Below are 19,319 nucleotides of genomic sequence, written 5' to 3' on the forward strand. Positions count from 1 at the left end.
GAGCTGGAGTTATACTCCCTGACTTCAGACTATACTACAAAGATTCAGTCATCAAAACATTACGGTGCTGGCACAAAACATACACAGCACAAAGGAGCAGAAAAGAGCCCAGAAATAACCCCCACACATACGGTCAATTAACCTATGACAGAGGAGGCAAGATACACAATGGGCAAAAGGTAGTAAGTGGCGCTAGGAACACCAGACAGCTACATGTAAAAGAATGAAATCAGCACACTTTCTCTCACTGCATACAAAAATAAAATCAAAATGGATTAAAGACCTAAGTGTAAGACTGGAAACCACACATACACAAAAATCCTAGAACACAGAACACTCTCTGACAAACTGCAGCAATACTTTTCTAGATCTGCCTTTTAAAGCCAAGGAAACAAATATAAGAATAAACAAATAGGACCCAGTCAAACTTCTGCAGAGCAAAGGAAAGTATCGACACAATGGAAAGACCACCTTCTGAACAAGAGAAAATACTTGAAAATGATATGCCCAAGCAGGGGTTGATATCCAAAATATGTAAACTGCTCCTACAACTCAGCATCAAACAAACAAATAACCTGCTTTAAAAACGGGCAGAAAACCTGAATAGATATTTTTCCAAAGACAACATACAGGTGGCCAATGGGCACATGAAAATATGCTCAATATCAGTAATCATCAGAGAAAGGCACATCAAAACCTTAAGATAGAATTGGCATCATCAAAAAGAACACAACAGATGTTGGTGAGGATGTGGAAAAAAGGGAACTGTACGCTGCTGGTGGGAATGTAAACTGGTGCAGTCACAACGGGAAATAGTATGCAGACTGCTTTAAAACTAAAAATAGAACTACCACATAACTCAGCAGTTCCGCCCCTGAGTATATGTCCAACGAAAATGAAAACACTAACCTGAAAAGATACATGTACCCTAATGTTCTTAGCAGCATTATTTACAATAGCCAAACTATGGAAGCAACCTAAGTGTTCATCAACAGATAGATAAACACATGATATATATACACAATAGAATACTACTCAGCCATAAAAACACAACGAAACTTTGCTATCTGTAACAAGGTGGTTGAACCTGGAGGGTATTAATCTTAGTGAAAGAAGACAAAGAGAAATACTATATAATTTATATGTGGAATCTAAAAAATAAAACAACCAGACTTACAGATATAATAGAGAACGAACTAGTGGTTATCCCTGGGGCAACAGAAGGAGGAGGAGCAAGATGGGTACTGGGTTAAAAAGTACAAACTACTATGTATAAAATACATACACTACAAGGATAGCATAGAGAACAGAGCCAATATTTTATAAAAACTTTAATGGATTGTAATCTATAAAAATTCTGATCCCTGTGTTATACACTTGAAACTTATAAAACATTGTGAATCAACTACACCTTAGTGAAGAAATCAACATCTTATTGACTTTTCTGATATATTTAACAGTAAAAATTACCTGTTAATCCATCGTTTAATGAAAACTTTGAAAAGAAAAAATTTTTTAATTCCACTTACAATAGCATCAAAAAGAGTAAAATAATTAGGAATAAACCTAACCAAGGACATAGAAGTCTTATACTCTGAAAACTACAAAATGTTGCTGAAATTAAAGACAGAAATAAATGAGAAGACATCTTATATGAATGGACTGGAAAACTCTGTATTGTTAAGACACCAATACTATTCAAAGTGTAGAGATGCAAAATATTCCCTATCAAAATCCCATTGGAATTCATTAAGAAATAGAAAAGTCCATTCTAAAATACACATGGAATCTCAAGGGACTCTGAACAGCCAAAACAGTCTTGACAAATAACAAAGTTGGAGGCCTTGTACTTCCTGATTTCAAAACTTAACAGAAAACTACAATAATCAAATCAGTGTGGCAATAGCAGAAAGACAGACACATAGTGCAAAGGAATAAAGAGCCCAGAAATAAACCCTAGCATTGATGGGCAATAACTTTCAACAAGGAAGAAGACCATTCAATGAGGAAACAACAATCTTGTCAACAGTGTTTGGAAAACTGGACATCCACATGGAAAAGACTGAGACTGGACCCTAACCTTACACGTATCAACTCAAACTGGAACAGAGACCTAAACATAAGAAGATGATGCAACTAGGAGAAAACTTAGGGGAAGAGATTTCTTGGACTGGAATTATTTCTCAGCACAGGCAACAAAAGTATTAAACAGATAAACTGGACTATATCAAAAAACTACACATCAAAAGAACACACTCAACAGTGTAACAAAGTGGGAAAAAATACATTCAAATCATATATGTGGCAAGGAGTTAATATCTAGAAAATGAAAAGAACTAGAATTTAATTAAAAGATCAAGCAATGCTTTTTATATAAAAGTGGGCAAAGACCTTGACTAGACATTCCTCCAGAGAAGATCTCCAAACAGCTAATGAACACTTACTTGAAATGACAAAACAGTGCTCAACATCAGTAGACTCGGAGGACAGGGAAGTGGGGAATTGTTTAGTTGGTAAAGAGTTTCTGTTTTCTAAGATGAGAAGAGTTCTGGAGACTGGTTGCATAACAAGGTGAATTACTTAACACTACTGAACTGTATCCTTAAAAATGGTTTGGAGAAGGAAATGGCAGTCCACTCCAGTATTCTTGCCTGGGAAATCCCACGGACAGAAGAGCCTGGTGGGCTGTGGTCCATGGAGTCGCAACAGTTGGACAAGACTGAGGCAGAGAAGGCACTTGCCAGAGGCCCCAGAGCTTTTGACGGCAGAGCCAGAACTGTGGCTGAGCGCTCCCAGCTCCCAGGCCTCTTGATCCTGGCCTCTCTCACTAGATATGTGTGTAAAAAGCTAGAATCTAAAACATGCCCGAGGGCTTCCCTAGTGGCTCAGTGGTGGGGAATCCGACTGCCAATGCAGGAGACATGAGTTCGATCCCTGGTCAGGGAAGACCCCACATGCCTCGGGAACCTAAGCCAGTGCGCCACACTTACTGACCCTGTGCTCTGGAGCCTGGGAGCCGCAACTACTGAAGCCCACGCACCCCAGAGCCTGTGCTCCACAAGAAAATCCACGGCCACGAAAAGCCCTGTGCCACAGCTAGAGAGCAGACCGTGCTTGCCGCAACTAGAGACAAGCCCGGCACCAACAGAGGCCCTGGACAGCCAACAAGAAATAAAACTGCTAAAAAAGGAGACCAAGATGGTGAGGTTCCCATCATGTACATCTCACCACAGTAAAATATAGGTACTAGGTAGTACTTAAATGTATCACAGACCCATACGTAAGCCAAAACCATGAAGCACTCAGGTGAAAACAGGAATACATTTTCACAAGCCTGGAATAGGCAGAGGCTTCCTTTAGATACACCAAAAAGAAAAACTGGAATTCATCAAAATTAACAATTGTGCTCCAGAAGACAGCATTAAAAAAGATAAACCACAAACTGGGAGAAAACATGTGTTTTTCAAAGGCCAATCATTTGTCTTTAAGTAACTTGTATACCTAATGTATAAAATAACCTCTTACAACTCAACAATAAAAAGACTCACTTGAAAAATGGGCAAAGGATTTGAATAGACATTTTCCCAAAGACATAGATATGGCCAATGAGCACACAAAAACATGTGAATATCATTAACCATTCGGGAAATGGTAGTCAAAATCCCAGTTAGATACCACTTCATATCTAGTAGAATGACCACAATCAAAAGGGTGAAAAAAACAGTGAGGTGCTCCTATGTTGGGTGCATGTATACACTTACAATTGTTATTCCTTCTTGCTGGATTGATCCCTTGACCATTATGTAATGTCCTTCTCTCTCATGTGTTAGTCACTCAGCTGTGTCCAACTCTGTGACCCCATGGACTGTAGCCTACCAGGCTCCTCTGTTTATGGAATTCTCCAGGCTAGAGTGGACTGCCATGCCCTTCTCCAGGGGATCTTCTCGACCCAGGGATTGAACCCAGGTCTCCTGAATTACAGGCAGACTCCTTACCAGAGTCTGAGCCACCAGGGAGACCGTTAGCTCTTGTAACAGTCTTTATTTTAAAGTCTATTTTTCCTCATCTGAGTATTGCTACTCCAGCTTTCTTCTGATTTCCATTTGCATGCAATATCTTTTTCTATCCCTTCAGTTTCAGTCTATATGTGTCCCTAGGTCTAAAGTGGGTCTCTTGTAGACAGCATACATATGGGTTTTTTTCTTGCACTCAACATAGCAGCACCTCAATATATAACGCAAATGCTAACAGCCATAAAAGGCTGAAATCAACAGTAACACATTAATAGTGGGAGACTTTAACACCCCACTTACACCAATGGAAAGATCATCCAGCTAGAACATTAATAAAAAATGCAACCCTTAAATGACACACTAGACCAGAGGGACTTAATTGACATCTTATGGGACATTCCATCTGAAAGGAGCAGAAAACAATTTCTTCTCAGGTGCACACAGAACATTCTCCAGGACAGATCACATTTTGGGTCACAAATCAAGTCTTGGTACATTTAAAGAAACTGAAATTGTATCAGGCATCTTTTCTGACCACAACGCTATGAGATTAGGAATCAATTACAGGAAAAACAAAAAACACAAAGGCATGGAGGCTAAACATAATAAGCAACGGATCGCTGAAGATGTCAAAGAGGGAATAAAGAATGTAGAGACAAGTGACAACAAAACATGATCCAAAACCCAGGAGCCACAGCAAAAGCAGGTTTGAGAGTTTAAAGCAATATAATGTTACTCAGGAAACAAGAAAAATCTCAAATAGACAATCTAAACTTACACCTGAAGCAACCAGAGAAAGAACAAAACCCCAAATTAGCAGAAGGAAAGAAATCATAAAGACCAGAGCAGAAATAAATGAAATAGAGACAAAGAAAACAGTAAAGCTCAATGAAACCAAGAGCTACTTCTCTGAGAAGATGAAATTAAACCTTCAGCCAGAAAACTGAAAAACCTTCAGCTAGGTTTAGAAAAGGCAGAGGAACTAGAGATCAAATTGCCAACATCCACTGTTGGCACACACTGTTGGATCACACAAAAAAATTCCAAAAAGACATCTACCTTTGTTTCGTGGACTTTTACTGTGTGGATCACAACAAACTGGAAAATTCTTAAGGAGATGGGAATAGTAGACTACCTTACCTGTCTCCTGAGAAACCTATATGCAAGTCTAGAAACAACTGTTAGAACCAGACATGGAACAATAGATTGGTTCAAAATTGGGAAAGGAGTTGTCACCCTGCTTATTTAACTTACATGCAGAGTACATCATGCAAAATGCCAGGCTGGAAGAAGCAGAAGTGAGAATGAAGACTGCCAGGAGAAATATCAACAATCTTAGATATGCAAATGATACCACTATAGTGGCAGAAAGTGAAGAGCAACTAAAGAGCTTCTTGATGAGGGTGAAAGAGGAGAGTAAAAAAGTTGGCTTCAAACTCAACATTCAAAAAACTAATAAGATCGTGGCATCACTTCATGGCAAACAGAAGAGGAAAAAGTGGAAACTGTGACAGACTTTTGTTTTCTTGGGCTCCAAAATCACTGTGGATGGTGACTGCAGCCATGAAATTAAAAGACACTTTAAAAAAGAAAAGATGCTTGTTCCTTGGAAGGAAAGCTATGATAAACCTTGACAGTGTATTAAAAACCAGAGACATCACTTTGCCAACAAAGGTCCATATAGTCAAAGCTATGGTTTTTCCAGTAGACACGTACAGATGTGAGAGTTGGACCATACAGAAGCCTGAGTGCTAAAAAATTGATGCTTTTGAATTGTGGTGTTGGAGAAGACTATTGAGAATCCCTCGGACTGCAAGGAGATCAAAAAAAGTCAATCCTAAAGGAAACCACCCTGAATATTCATTGGAAGGACTGAAGCTGAAGCTCCAATACTTTGGTCACCGGATGTGAAGTGCTGACTCACTGGAGAAGACCCGGATGCTGGAAAAGAGAAGGCAAAAGGAGAAGGAGACAGCAAAGGATGAGATGGTTAGATAGAATCACTGACTCAATGGACATGAATGTGAGCAAATTCCAGGAGACAGTGGACAGGGGAGCCTGGCATGCTGCAGTCCATGGGGTCGCAAAGAGACACAACTCAGTGACTGAACAATAACAGCAAGACTCACTAAGAATAAAAGGAGAGGATTCAAATCAATAAAATCAGAAATGAAAAAGAAGTTACAATAGATACCACATAAAGACAAAGCATTTTAAGAGATAATACAAGCAACTACATGCCAATAAAATTGACAACCTAGAAGAAATGGACAAATTCTTAGAAAGTTACAACCCTTGAAGACTAAACCCAGGAAAAAATAAAAGATACAAACAGACCAATCAAAAGTACTGAAACTGATTAAAAATCTTCCAACAAACAAATAATCCAGGATCAGGTGACTTCACAGGCAAATTCTATCAAACATGTAGAGAAGAGTTAACAGCTACCCTTCTGAAACTCTTCCAAAAAAATTTCAGAGAAAGGAACATTCTCAAGCTCATTCTACCAATACAAGGCCACTATCATACTGAAACCAAAATCAGACCCAGATATCACAAAAAAGATTACAGGCCAAGATCACTGATGAACACAGAAGCAAAAGTCCTCAACAGAATATGATCATATTGAATCTAAAAACACATTAAAAGGATCATACACTATGATCAAGTGGAATTTATACCAGTGATGCAAAGAGTTTTCAATATCTGGAAATCAATCCAGATACACAACACTGTTGTATAAATACAATGTTGTGAGATATACAACATCAATAAATTGAAGAATAAAAACCATATCATCATCTCAATAGGTTCAGAAAAAGCTTTTGACAGAATTCAGCACTCATTTATGATAAAAATTCTCCAGAAAGGGGGCATAGAGGGAACCTACCTCAACATAATAAAGGCTATATACAACTAACCCATAGCAAACCTTATACTCAACAGTGAAAAACTGAAAGCGTCTCTTCTACAATCAGGAACAAGACAAGGATGTCCACTCTCACCACTTTTATTCAACATAATTTTGGAAGTCCTAGCCATGGCAATCAGGAAAGAAAAAGAAATAAAAGGAATCCAAACTGGAAAAGAAAAAGTAAAACTCACTCTTTCCAGGTAACATGATACTATACACAGAAAATCCTAAATATTCTACCAGAAAACCACTAGATCTCTTCAGTGAATTTGATAATTAACAGAAATATCTTGCATTCCCATACACTAATAACAAAAGATCAGAAAGAGAAATCAAGGAAACAATCCCACTTACCATCACATAAAAAAGAATAAAACACCTACCTAAGGAAGCAGAAGATAAACTATAAACTCAGAAAACTATAAGATACTGATGAAAGAAATAAAGATGATACAGATGGAGAGATATACCATGTTCTTACATGGAGAGATATACCATGTTCTTAGATGGAGAGATATACCATGTTCTTCAACTGGAAGAATCAATATTGTGAAAATGATGACACCCCCCCAAAGCAATCTACAGATTCCATGCAAACCCTATCAAATTAATAATGGCATTTTCCACAGAATTAAAACAAAAATTTTTACAATTTGTATGGAAACATCAAAGACCATGAATAACCAAAGTAATCCTGAGAAAGAAAAATGGAGCTGGAGGAATCAGGCCCCCTGACTTCAGACTACAAAGCTAGAGCAGTCAAAATCGTATGGTACTGGCACAAAAACAGGAATATAGATCAATGGAACAGGTACGAAGTCCAGAGATAACCCATATATCTATGGCTATCTAATCTATGACAAAGGAGGCAACAATATACAATGGAGAAAAGACAGTCTCTTCACTAAGTGGTTCTGGGCAAACTGGACAGCAAATGTAAAAGAATGAACACCATAGACAAAAATACTCAAAATGAGTTAAAGACCTAAATGCAAGGCCAGATACTAAAAACTCCTAGAGGAAAACATAGGCAGAACACTCTGACATTAATTAGAGTAAGATCTTTTTCAATCCATCTCCTAGAGTAATAAAAATAGAAATAAAAGGGACCTAATTAAAAGCTTTTGTATAGCAAATGAAATCATAAACAAAATGACAAGATAACCCTCAAAATGGAAGAAAATATTTGCAAATGAAGGAACCAACAAGAGATTAATCTCCAAAATGTACAAACAGCTCAATATTAAAAAAGCAAGCAACTCAGTTAAAAAAAAAAAACACATAAGATCCAAATAAACATTTCTTTAAAGAAGATAGATGGCTAAAAAGCATATGAAAAGATGCTCAACACATCACTAATTACTAGAGAAATGAAATCAAAACTACAATGAGGTATCACAAAATGGCCATCCAGAAACAATAAACGCTGGAGGAGGTGTGAAGAAAAGGGAACCCTCCTACACTGTTGATGGAAAAGTAAATTGGTACAGCTACTATGGAGATTCCTTAAAAAACTGAAAACAGAGCTACCATATGACCTAGCAGGGCTTCCCTCGTAGCTCAGTTGGTAAAGAATCTGCCTGCAATGCAGGAGACCTGGGTTCGATTCCTGGGTCAGGAAGAACCCCTGGAGAAGGAAATGGCAACCCACTCCAGTTTTCTTGCCTGTAGAATCTCATGGACAGAGGGGAAGCAAGAGTTGGACACGACTTAGCAACTAAACCACCACCAGCAGCCATATGACCTAGCAATCCCACTCCTGGGCATATATCTGGAGAAAACCATAATTCAGAAACATACATGCATCCCAATATTCATTGCAATGCTATTTACAATAGGCTAGACATGGAAGTATCCTAAATGTCCATCAACAGAGGAGTGGATAAAGAAGATGAGATACGTATATACAATAGAATATTACTTAGCCAAAGAAAAAGAACAGAATTAGGCCACCGGCAGCCACATGAATGGTCCTAGAAGCTGTCATACTGAATGAAGTGAGACAGACAAATAACCCTATGGCACTTGTATGTGGAATCTTAAATGATACAAATAAACTTATCTTTACAAAAAGAAAGTTGTAGATGTAGAAAACAAATTTACGGTTACCAGGGAGTAGTGGGGGAGGGAATAAACTGGGAGATTAGGATGGACATATATACACTACTATATATAAAACAGATAAGGACCTACTGTACAGCACCAGGAACTCAATACTCTGTAATGGCATGTATGGAAAAAGAAACCTACAAAAGGGAAATATATACACACACACTCACAACTGATTCATTTTATTGTACACGTGAAACTAACACCACTACTCCAATAAAATTTTCAAAAAATGACTTAAAAATAGCTATAATATAAAAAACAAACAAAAATATGAAAAATAACAACTGCTGGTGATATGGAGAAGCTGCAGTCCTCATACATTGCTGGTGGGGATATAAAATGATATAGCCACTGTAGAAAAGTTTGGCAGTTCATCAGTTAAAGCTGGAGTTATCATATGACACAGAAATAAAATATGTCCATGTAAAATTCATTCATAAATGTTCATATCATTAGTCATAATAGCCCCAAAGTACAAACAACCCAAGTATTCATCAACTGATGAATGGTTAAATAAAATGTGGTATATTTATATTATGGAATATTATCCAGCAATAAAAAGAAATGAAGTACAGATGGATGCTACATATAGATGAACCTTGAAAACATGAAGAAAGAATCCAGTCACAAAAGGTCACATGTTACATAATTCTAAGTTTATGAAATGCCCAGAATAAGTGAATCTATAAACAGAAAATGTGTAAGTGGTTGCTAGGAACTGGAGTACCCAAGGAGAGAAGGGAGTGCCTGCTAATGGAGAGAGGACTTCTCTCTGGAGTGGTGTAAATGCTCTGGAATTGGACAGTGGTGATGGCTTCATGGCTCTGTGACTACTAAGAGAAAAAAAAGCTGAATCTTTAAGAGTGAATTTTAAGGTATTTGAATTTCTCCCAGTGAAGCTCTCAAAAAAGCTGTAGCTAAGAAAAGATAGGGCTCTAAAACATAATTTGGGTTTCTTAACAAAGTTAACCTTTAATAAAAGTTGTGGCACTTAAACAGATATATACAAAAAGTTATTGAAAAAAATCTATCATTTTCTCTTTCCCAATGAATAATATATAAAATAGACCTCAGTGATGTTCTGCAACAAGGACCAGTGCTGATGTAGAATTTTCACTTTGGGTGAACTTTTACGAAAGCAAAGAGCTACAGAATACCTTGACTGTTCTAACTCCAGTGAACTGCAGATCTATGAAGAAGCAATGGCTCTTCTATCATTCTTCAATCCTGAAAATAAAACTGGAAACTCGGATTCATATCTGGCTCTACTGTATTATGTGACTGGAATAAAATCACTGTGACTGTAAACTTTCTCAAGTATTTCATAATTTTCAGTCTTGCCTTCTAAAGTCAACACCTGCTGTTTCAGTTTGCTCTAAATCCTTTCCTTTTAGGAGAAGGCCCACCACTCAACCAAGGTGATTCTGACATGAATTACCAAATACAGTGCCTAAGACCCAGCCCTGGCCAAGATCATGGGGTCCTGTCCCTTTTCCCACAGGGACTGGCCCAATTCAAGGGCAGTTGTTCCAGAGAAAACAACCATCCTTTTGTGGAATCTGATTAGTGGACCCCAGAAAAGGAGGTTATCTTTCTTCTTTTGGGATCACAGACTTTAAGGATGTGTGCTTTGGGGGGACACTGGCCTCTTCCCCATTATGGAGAGAGGGCCAGCCTGAAAATGAGGTCAGGAAACAGAAAAACACTCAGGAGAGGAGGCCAGAAGGCCTGGCAGCACAGTCCCAGATGTGGATCCAGCTTTGCCTAATGAGTGGCGTTAACATTTCTAGGTTGTTACTGAATGAATCAGTGCAGGGGAAGCATTTCTTCACCAAGCAGTCAAACACAATTTATTTTAGAACTGAATAGTACAATCTGAATAAAAGAAAGTTTTACCCTAAACTTTCCAGATGGATATTTTCTCATCAGGTTGCATGTTCATCTTCACAGCCCCATCCCTGGCCTCCACAGTATTGACAAAGGATGCACAAATTTGTGTCATCTAGTAGAGAAGTCAAGCTAGAAACTAACAATCTTTCTATTCCCCGTGCTTCAGAAAAATTCTTAAAACACACATCTATTATGTTCTCAGCTCACAACTATTCAATTAAATTTTTATTCTAAGAATAGCTTAGAGCAAGAGAATCATTTATACCTACTGAAAACCAGAACTCATCCATTTTCTTGTTCCATGGAGGAAAAAACTGGTCCACCTGAACAGATGTAACAAAAAGTATGTTTCTTATTTTGGCTTCTCTGGATTAATGACCAGAGTCCTTTGTTGTTTTCATCTTGGTTTCAACATAGTAGTATCAATATCCTTTTCTTCCCCTGAATCTTGATCTGGCATCCAACTGAAAATAAATACACAAGTAAATCATATTTTGGACACCATAATCAAACACAGTTTTGGTAACAGGTGTCACTACATGCGAGGAATAAACCAGCTTCCAGCATAATTAAAAACTGTCACAGCTCGGGGGGAGGAAAAAAAATAACAAAGAGGAAAAGAAGGCGTTAAAAACAAAGTTCCATTTACGGTCACAGTAAGAATTTTCTTCTTGAGTCCAACTTACATTCATCTTTTTTTCTGGAGTACATTCAATATACATTATTCTTCTAACAAAGCTGATTTTCTAATTAAGCTTTATTTGGGTTAATATTCAAGTGTTTTAGAATCTTTAAATAGTAACTGAGAAAAGAGCCTTGAAATATATGTTACACACAGCCATTTTGAGATTATAAATCCTTAAATTACTACTCATAGGTCAACGGCATATTCTTTGACTTAAGCCTCACAGTACAGCCACTTCTTAAGTGATGCCACAGGATGGAGGGTCCTAGTTAGTACAGAAGGCAAAACTGCACAGTCAGTACCATTCCACAGAAATCTCAGAGGAATGAATTAGTTTAGAGCTAAACCCTATTAATGAGGACAACACAGCCAGTGTGGGATAAACCACTATTTCCTCATCTGAGCATTAGATATAGTAGCTAAGAGCCACATTTTCAGAAAGCAAGTAATCTTCAACCAGGGGAATCATGATCAGGATGATGAGAGGCTATTATTAAGAGGGCACAGCCAATTCAAACTTGCCATTTTACCTTCACTCTGAGTTACATACCCATTGTTTGAAATATTAAGCAAAATTACCAGCACAATTTACATCATTTTATTTCAGGTTTTGGCCAACTGAAGTTGCAACACTTAGTTCCCCACACTGGAGGACTAACAGTGAGCCCTAGTCTCGAAGAAAGGTTGCAAGGGTCTCTTAAATCTGCTATAAAGTTCCCAGTACTGCTCTTTCTGGAGTCAAAGTGTGAGTGAAGTTCTGCCTCATACTGATATTTAGAAATGGTCAGAAGCATGCTAACTTTTTACTCAAGATTATTACAAATGTCTGCAGAAGGCAGATAAAACTGTGGAAAAGTTTTATATGTTCTGATTTCTTAATGTTCTTTGGAGATCAAAACCTGAGCTTCAGGATGGGAATTAACAGGGAGTTTATTACAAATCCAGTCATTGTTATTAATAAGGACACCTCATCGCCTCCTACACTAACTGTTCTTTATGACTTCTCAATTATATAAACATGATTTAACATCCTTGAAAGGTCTAAAGGCTTCCATTTTACAAGGGTAACAAAACTGTGCGGGAGAAGGCAAGAAAATCCTCTTTTCCTACATTAAATGACAGGAAAATATGGCAAAGAACTGTGTCACCTGAGAAAGCACTGCCAATTTTAATCTCACTTTACGTCTCCCTGGATCTGATTAGTTAGCAAAGTTTTTCTCTGGCCTCCCAGATCATAATATCCTATATGCTCGGCTTCTCCTGTCAACAAAAGGAAAGGGATTTAAGTGCTGCTGACCAATCGAGAGCATGTTCAAGTTAAAGTTACTGCTGTTTTTAAAGGGATATTCATTTTTTGTGATTTCTTATTTTCTTTTCACAAACACAAAGCTCCTAGTTTCTATTCCAAAGACCTTTGTGAATCTTTGAATCAAAGAACACTAGAGTAGAAACCATGAGATTTGTAATGTCCTTCAAGCTGTCTCTCCACAGTCCATCACTACAGATTCAGACACAGATGCCAACATTCCTTCCAATCACATCAACATGTAAGGCACAGTGCACCCTTTAGACCCCACATTATGGCTGTGCAATCGCCAAATGGCCCAAATACAGTGACCAACATCAACTCTTTCCCATTTATACTTGCCAAGACCATGGTCTTAACTCTTTTTTAGAAATTCATGAAGTTCAGCTACTGTGGTCAGCATAATAGAACCATCAGCTGTGGGTTTCCATGAACCTCACATTAATTCACTGGGTGAGAAAATATACATCTTTTTTTCCAAGTGACATCACTGCAACCTATTTATAGTTACTAAGTCACTCACATATTTAACTCTACAGAGCTGATTTTGAGCATAAGCTTTTAAAAATCTTTAGCTACTTACCATTGATCTTTTACACTCAAAAAATGAGTATTTCAAAGCTTTGCAGTTTCCTTCCTTCAGACACTGCCGAGGGGATTTTCCTTCCTATGACACAAAAACAATATAAATACAAGAGAAATTCTCTCACAAAGTACAAAGTAACTGTCCAATCTTTTTTTAAGCTAAGCAAAAGGAGAAAACAGTAATTTATATAAGAAATAATTCATAAATCATTTTAACTGTTGGTACCTAAGGAGAAAAGGGTAAAATAAGAAATGTGTAAAATAATTTGGGGGCACTTTCAGGATACCCTTGAATTCTTGAAAACACTGGTTTCCATGAGACAGTTTTCTTTAAAATGCTTATATAAAAATCTAGAAACTGAGATCTCTAGCTCCTTATGTGTAAGAAAGGAAGAGAGTGGAGGTGAAAGTAGTAATGGGCGTTCTTCAGTGTTTTCCAAACTCAGACACTCAAGGAGTCCTGAAGACAGGCAGGATACTGTGTATGACACAGCAGCAGAGGGAGGAGGGAGAGAACATGCAGGTGAGACTCCACCAGCACTGTGGGAGCAAAGGGGAGGCGTCTGTCCTAGAAGCCAGGATCAGGTCGCTTTAAAGTCTCCAATTACATTATCTTTTTACACAAGCAAGTCTACCTGGAACACATCTTTGCATTTTCCCACCCCTTACCTTCACAGTCAAGTTCTCTATTCTGAGAAGCTCACTGAGTAAGAATTGGAAAAGGAAAGTGAAATTTTTAACAGAATTTATATATACTGGTGAGGGAAGATCTTCCTGGGCTCAATGTGTAATTAACTTGTCTTTAAGCAGTGAAAGCTCATAAGAGCTTAAGAAAACTGGATTGAACCATTCTCTTTCTGCCAACAAGACCGGATATTGTTGAAGTTCAGTAGCCGGTACTGCTATAAGATTAGTGCTATTTCTGACTTGATAAAGTAACTGTGAAAGTAGATAAGAGCTAAAATTTAGTAGTATTTTAGTAGGTAAATCCCAGACAACCACTGGTTTTTCAGACAACTACTTGCAGCAAGCGGTGGCTGCACGGCGCTGGAGTGGCCGAGGAGCTACCCCACATCCAACGTTAAGAGAAATCCCAGTAAGACGGCAGAAAGACGGCAAACGCTGAGAGGACATCAGAGGGCAGACTGAAACCACAATCACAGACAACTAGCCAGTCTGATCACATGGACCACAGTCTTGTCTAACTCAATGAAACCAAGCCATGCCATGTAGGGCCACCCAAGACAGAGCTGACTGTGGCTCAGATCATGAACTCCTTATTGCCTAATTGAGACTTAAATTGAAGAAGGCAATGCCAAAGAATGCTCAAACTACCACACAATTGCACTCATCCTCACACACTAGTAAAGTAATGCTCAAAATTCTCCAAGCCAGGTTTCAGCAATATGTGAACCGTGAAATTCCAGATGTTCCAGCTGGTTTTAGAAAAGGCAGAGGAACCAAGATCAAATAGTCAATATCCACTGGATCATCAAAAAAGCAAGAGTGTTCCAGAAAAACATCTATTTCTGCTTTAGTGACTATGCCAAAGCCTTTGCCTGTGTGGATCACAATAAACTGTGGAAAATTCTGAAAGAGATGGGAATACCAGACCACCTGACCTGCCTCTTGAGAAACCTATATGCAGGTCAGGAAGCAACAGTTAGAACTAGACATGGAACAACAGACTGGTTCCAAATCGGAAAAGGAGTACGTCAAGGCTGTATACTGTCACACTGTTTATTTAACTTATATGCAGAGTACATCATGAGAAACGCTGGGCTGGAAGAAGCACAAGCTGGAATCAAGACTGCAGGGAGAAATATCAATCACCTCAGATATGCAGATGACATCACCCTTATGGCAGAAAGTGAAGAACTAAAGAGCCTTTTGATGAAAGTGAGAGCAGAGTGAAAAAGCTGGCTTAAAGCTCAACATTCAGAAAACGAAGATCACGGCATCCGGTCCCATCACTTTATGGCAAATAGATGGGGAAACAGTGTCAGACTTTATTTTGGGGGGCTCCAAAATCACTGCAGATGGTGACTGCAGCCATGAAATTAAAAGACTGTTACTCCTTGGAAGAAAAGTTATGACCAACCTAGAGAGCATATTGGGAGAAGGTAATGGCACCCCACTCCAGTACTCCTGCCTGGAAAATCCCATGGATGAAGAAGCCTAATAGGCTGCAGTCCATGGGGTCACTAAGAGTCGGACACAACTGAGCGACTTCACTTTCACGCATTGGAGAAGGAAATGGCAACCCACTCCAGTGTTCTTGCCTGGAGAATCCCAGGGACGGGGGAGCCTGGTGGGCTGCCGTCTATGGGGTCACATAGAGTTGGACATAATTGAAGTGACTTAGCAGCAGCAGACAGCATATTAAAAAGCACAGACATTACTTTGCCAACAAAGGTCCGTCTAGTCAAGGCTATGGTTTTTCCAGTGGTCATGTATGGATGTGAGAGTTGGACTATAAAGAAAGCTGAGCACCGAAGAATTGATGCTTTTGAACTGTGATGTTGGAGAAGACTCTTGAGAGTTCCTTGGACTGCAAAGAGATTCAACCAGTCCATCCTAAAGGAGATCAGTTCTGAGTGTTCACTGGAAGGACTGATGTTGAAGCTGAAACTCCAGTGCTTTGGCCATCTGATGCAAAGATCTGACGCATTTGAAAAGACTCTGATGCTGGGAAAGATTGACGGCAGGGGGAGAAGGGGACGACAGAGGATGAGATGGCTGGATGGCATCACCAACTCAATGAGTTTGGGTAAACTCTGGGAGTTGTTGATGGACAGGGAGGCCTGGCATGCTGCGGTCCATGGGATTGCAAAGAGTTGGACACAACTGAGTGACTGAATTGAACTTTTCCTTTTCAGCATTATTTTTTCTTTTGGATGTTTTGGTCACTGCCTCCTATAAAATGTTATAGTAATAACTTAACAGAAATACAGAAGAGATTAAGAAAGGGTGGAAAGAACATGCGGAAGAACTATACAGAAAAGGTCTTTACGGCCCAGATGACCACAGTGGTGTGGCCACTCAGAGCCAGACATCTTGGAGTGTGAAGTCAAGTGGGTCTTAAGAAGAATTACTATGAACAAAGTTGGTGGAGGTAACAGAATGTTTACCTACTGAAATAGTACTAAATTTTAGCTCTTACCTAGCTCACATCATAAGCTCCTTACTGGAAAATTCAGGCTTAAACTGAAGAAAGTAGGGAAAAACACTAGACCATTCAGGTATTACCTAAATCCCTTCTGATTATACAGTGGAGGTGACAAATAGATTCAGGGGATTAGATCTGCCTACTAGATTCTTAAATGAACGATGCAAAGAAAGAGAGGAAAATAACAGCATGGGAAAGACTAGGGATCTCATTAATAAAATCAGAGATATCAAGAGCACATTTCATGCAAGGATGGGCACAATAAAGGACAGAAATGCTAAAGACCTAACAGAAGCAGAAGAGATTAAGAGGGGGTAGCAAGAATACACAGCAGAACTGTACCAACAAGGTGTTAATGACCCAGAAAACCATCATGGCGTAGTCACTCACGTACAGCCAGATATCCTGGAATGTGAAGTCAAGTCGGCCTGAGGAAGCATCACTACAAACAAAGCTAGAGAAGGGGAGCAGTTCCAAGATGGCAGAGGAACAGGAGGGGGAGACCACCTTCTCCCCAACAAATACATCAAAAGATCATCTGCGCGTGGAGCAACTTCCACTAAACAGCTTCTGAACGTGGGCAGAGGAGCCCAGATACCAATTTCTCTGAAATTACGTAGCACAAAGGGTAAAGGCAAAAAGGGAGACCAAGGATTTTCGGACGGAGACTCGTCCTGGGGAGGGAGTTGAGGAGTTTCCACAACAGGAAACCCTCTCATAGGTGGGATCAGTGGGGAGCTTTGGAATCTCAGAGGCAGCATTAAAAATCACCACAGAAATCCTGCCGAAAGGCAATTACCAGCCAAGAAGCAGCTCCCACGCTTGCAACCACCCACAGTGAGTGGGGCTGGGCACAGAGGTGCGTGCTGCAGTTGGTCCTTAGGGAAAAGACCAGGGTTGAACGCCATGAGGACTCAATGAGGGGACCAATGTGACGCAGCACAGGGGGAATGGCGAAAACCCAAACCGCGGGAAGGCCATCGAAACAAAGAAAAACAAAGGACCTTTCCCTCGGGAAGGCTCTAAGGCCGCACTGTGACCCCTGTTGCACTCACAGAACAAAGGGTCGCAGCCTCGCAAATATCAAAGGGGGGCTGCTGTTTGTGGCTCTCCCTGGAGGCAGAGACAGGGGCGGGGCAGCCAGAGGCGAGACGCAAAGGACCACTGCAGTCTCAGTCCCAGGGAGCGAACTTCCCACCAAGCACTTAGCAGGCTGCCAACCGCTAACCGTGTCCTCCTGGGATCCTGGATGGTTCACATCTGCCGGCAGTGTCACAGCCTGAGCCCAGCTCCCCTGAGGAAATGCACAGCCCACCTGGGACTGTGCCCTCGCAGTGCACCCGGGAGGCTGAGCAGCTTGGGCTTGGGAGGCGCGTGGGCTGTGGCAGCCCCCATGTGGTCCGCCCACTGCCAAGTTCTCCCCACACAAGCGGTGGCATTTCGTTTGTAGTGCCCCTCCCCCTCCAAAGCGCAGCTGAGCAAGTGAGCCCAAATTGGTGGGCATTTTCACCCTCTCCTGTCAGGGCGGAAACCAGACACTGAAGAGAGACCTGCAATGAAAAGAAGGGGGAGCCGCTCCAGAGCTGGCAGGTGCAACGGATTCCAAGCCTGCAGTTAAGCTGTGATGGCACATTTGAGGGGCAACCACAGACTTGAGAACAAGTACCAGCTGGAACAAGGGAATGTCTGGTACTGAACTGACCCCACGCTACCCATAACAGCTCCAGAGACATTTCTAGATGGGTTTTTCTTGTTATTATTTTTAAAGTTTTTATTAGTTTTTAAATTTCTTATTATTTTATCTTTTTTTCCCTTTTTTCCCCTTCCTTCGCTCTTTTTTCCCTCATATTGTCCTAATATGCTTCTTTAGTACTCCTTTAACTTTTTTTTAATAGCCTACTTATATATTTCTTTAAAAAAACTTTTAAAATAAATTCCACATTCTTTATTTTTATGTTTGACTCTGGCTTTTTGTATATTGTACTTCTGAGAGTCTAATTTTTACTTTAGTTTTTTAATTTTTGCTTTTTGAGCTTTTGTTATTAATTTTGTATCTTTAAGAGTCTAATTTTCAGTGTCTATTTTCACTTGGGGATTTCATTACTGGCTTGACTGGTCCCTTCCCTTTTGACTCTCCCTTTTCTCCTCCTGATCACATCTATCTGCTTTCTCCCTCTTCTCTTCTCTTCTCTGTATAACTCTGTGAATCTCTTTGTTTCTGGCTGTGGAGGGTTGTTTCACCATTAACCTAGTGGTTTTATCTTCTGTGCTGTGTGGTTGAAGTCTTGGTGCTACTGTAAAAGGGGGGGACCGAAACCCAGAGGCAGGAGGCTCAACTTCAGAACTTTGGACCATAACAAAACTCCTGACCCCAGGGAACATTAATAGATAAGGGCCTATCCCCAAACCTCCATACTACACTGAGATCAAGCTCCATCCAAGAGCCAGCAACCTCCAGTGCAAGCACACCCCACCCTAATCCTCCAGCAAAGCAGGAACACAATGCTGAACATTAAAAAAAAAAAGGCTGCCCAAGGGTATACCAAACCCATAAACTCACTACTGGACACTGCACTGCCCTCCAGAGAGACAACATCCAGCTTCATTCACCAGGAAACAGACACAAGTTCCCCAACCAGGAGACC

The 19,319-nt window shown here is 39.9% G+C and overlaps 1 protein-coding gene across 1 annotated transcript in view; it reads right to left on the reverse strand.

Moving 5' to 3' along the window:
* Positions 1-9,642: 9,642 nt before the first annotated feature.
* The window catches only part of LOC128056406 (cytochrome c oxidase assembly factor 5), a 32,876-nt gene continuing 23,199 nt past the window's right edge, over positions 9,643-19,319 (reverse strand). Inside the window, exons 2-3 of the mRNA XM_052649168.1 lie at positions 13,504-13,587; positions 9,643-11,393 (exon numbers count right to left, since the gene is read on the reverse strand). Of these exons, the coding sequence (XP_052505128.1) occupies positions 11,352-11,393; positions 13,504-13,587 (126 nt within the window). The 3' untranslated portion in view covers positions 9,643-11,351. The remainder of the gene's footprint in view (positions 11,394-13,503; positions 13,588-19,319) is intronic.

Source organism: Budorcas taxicolor, chromosome 11, assembly GCF_023091745.1.
Source record: "Budorcas taxicolor isolate Tak-1 chromosome 11, Takin1.1, whole genome shotgun sequence".
Taxonomy (NCBI): domain Eukaryota; kingdom Metazoa; phylum Chordata; class Mammalia; order Artiodactyla; family Bovidae; genus Budorcas; species Budorcas taxicolor.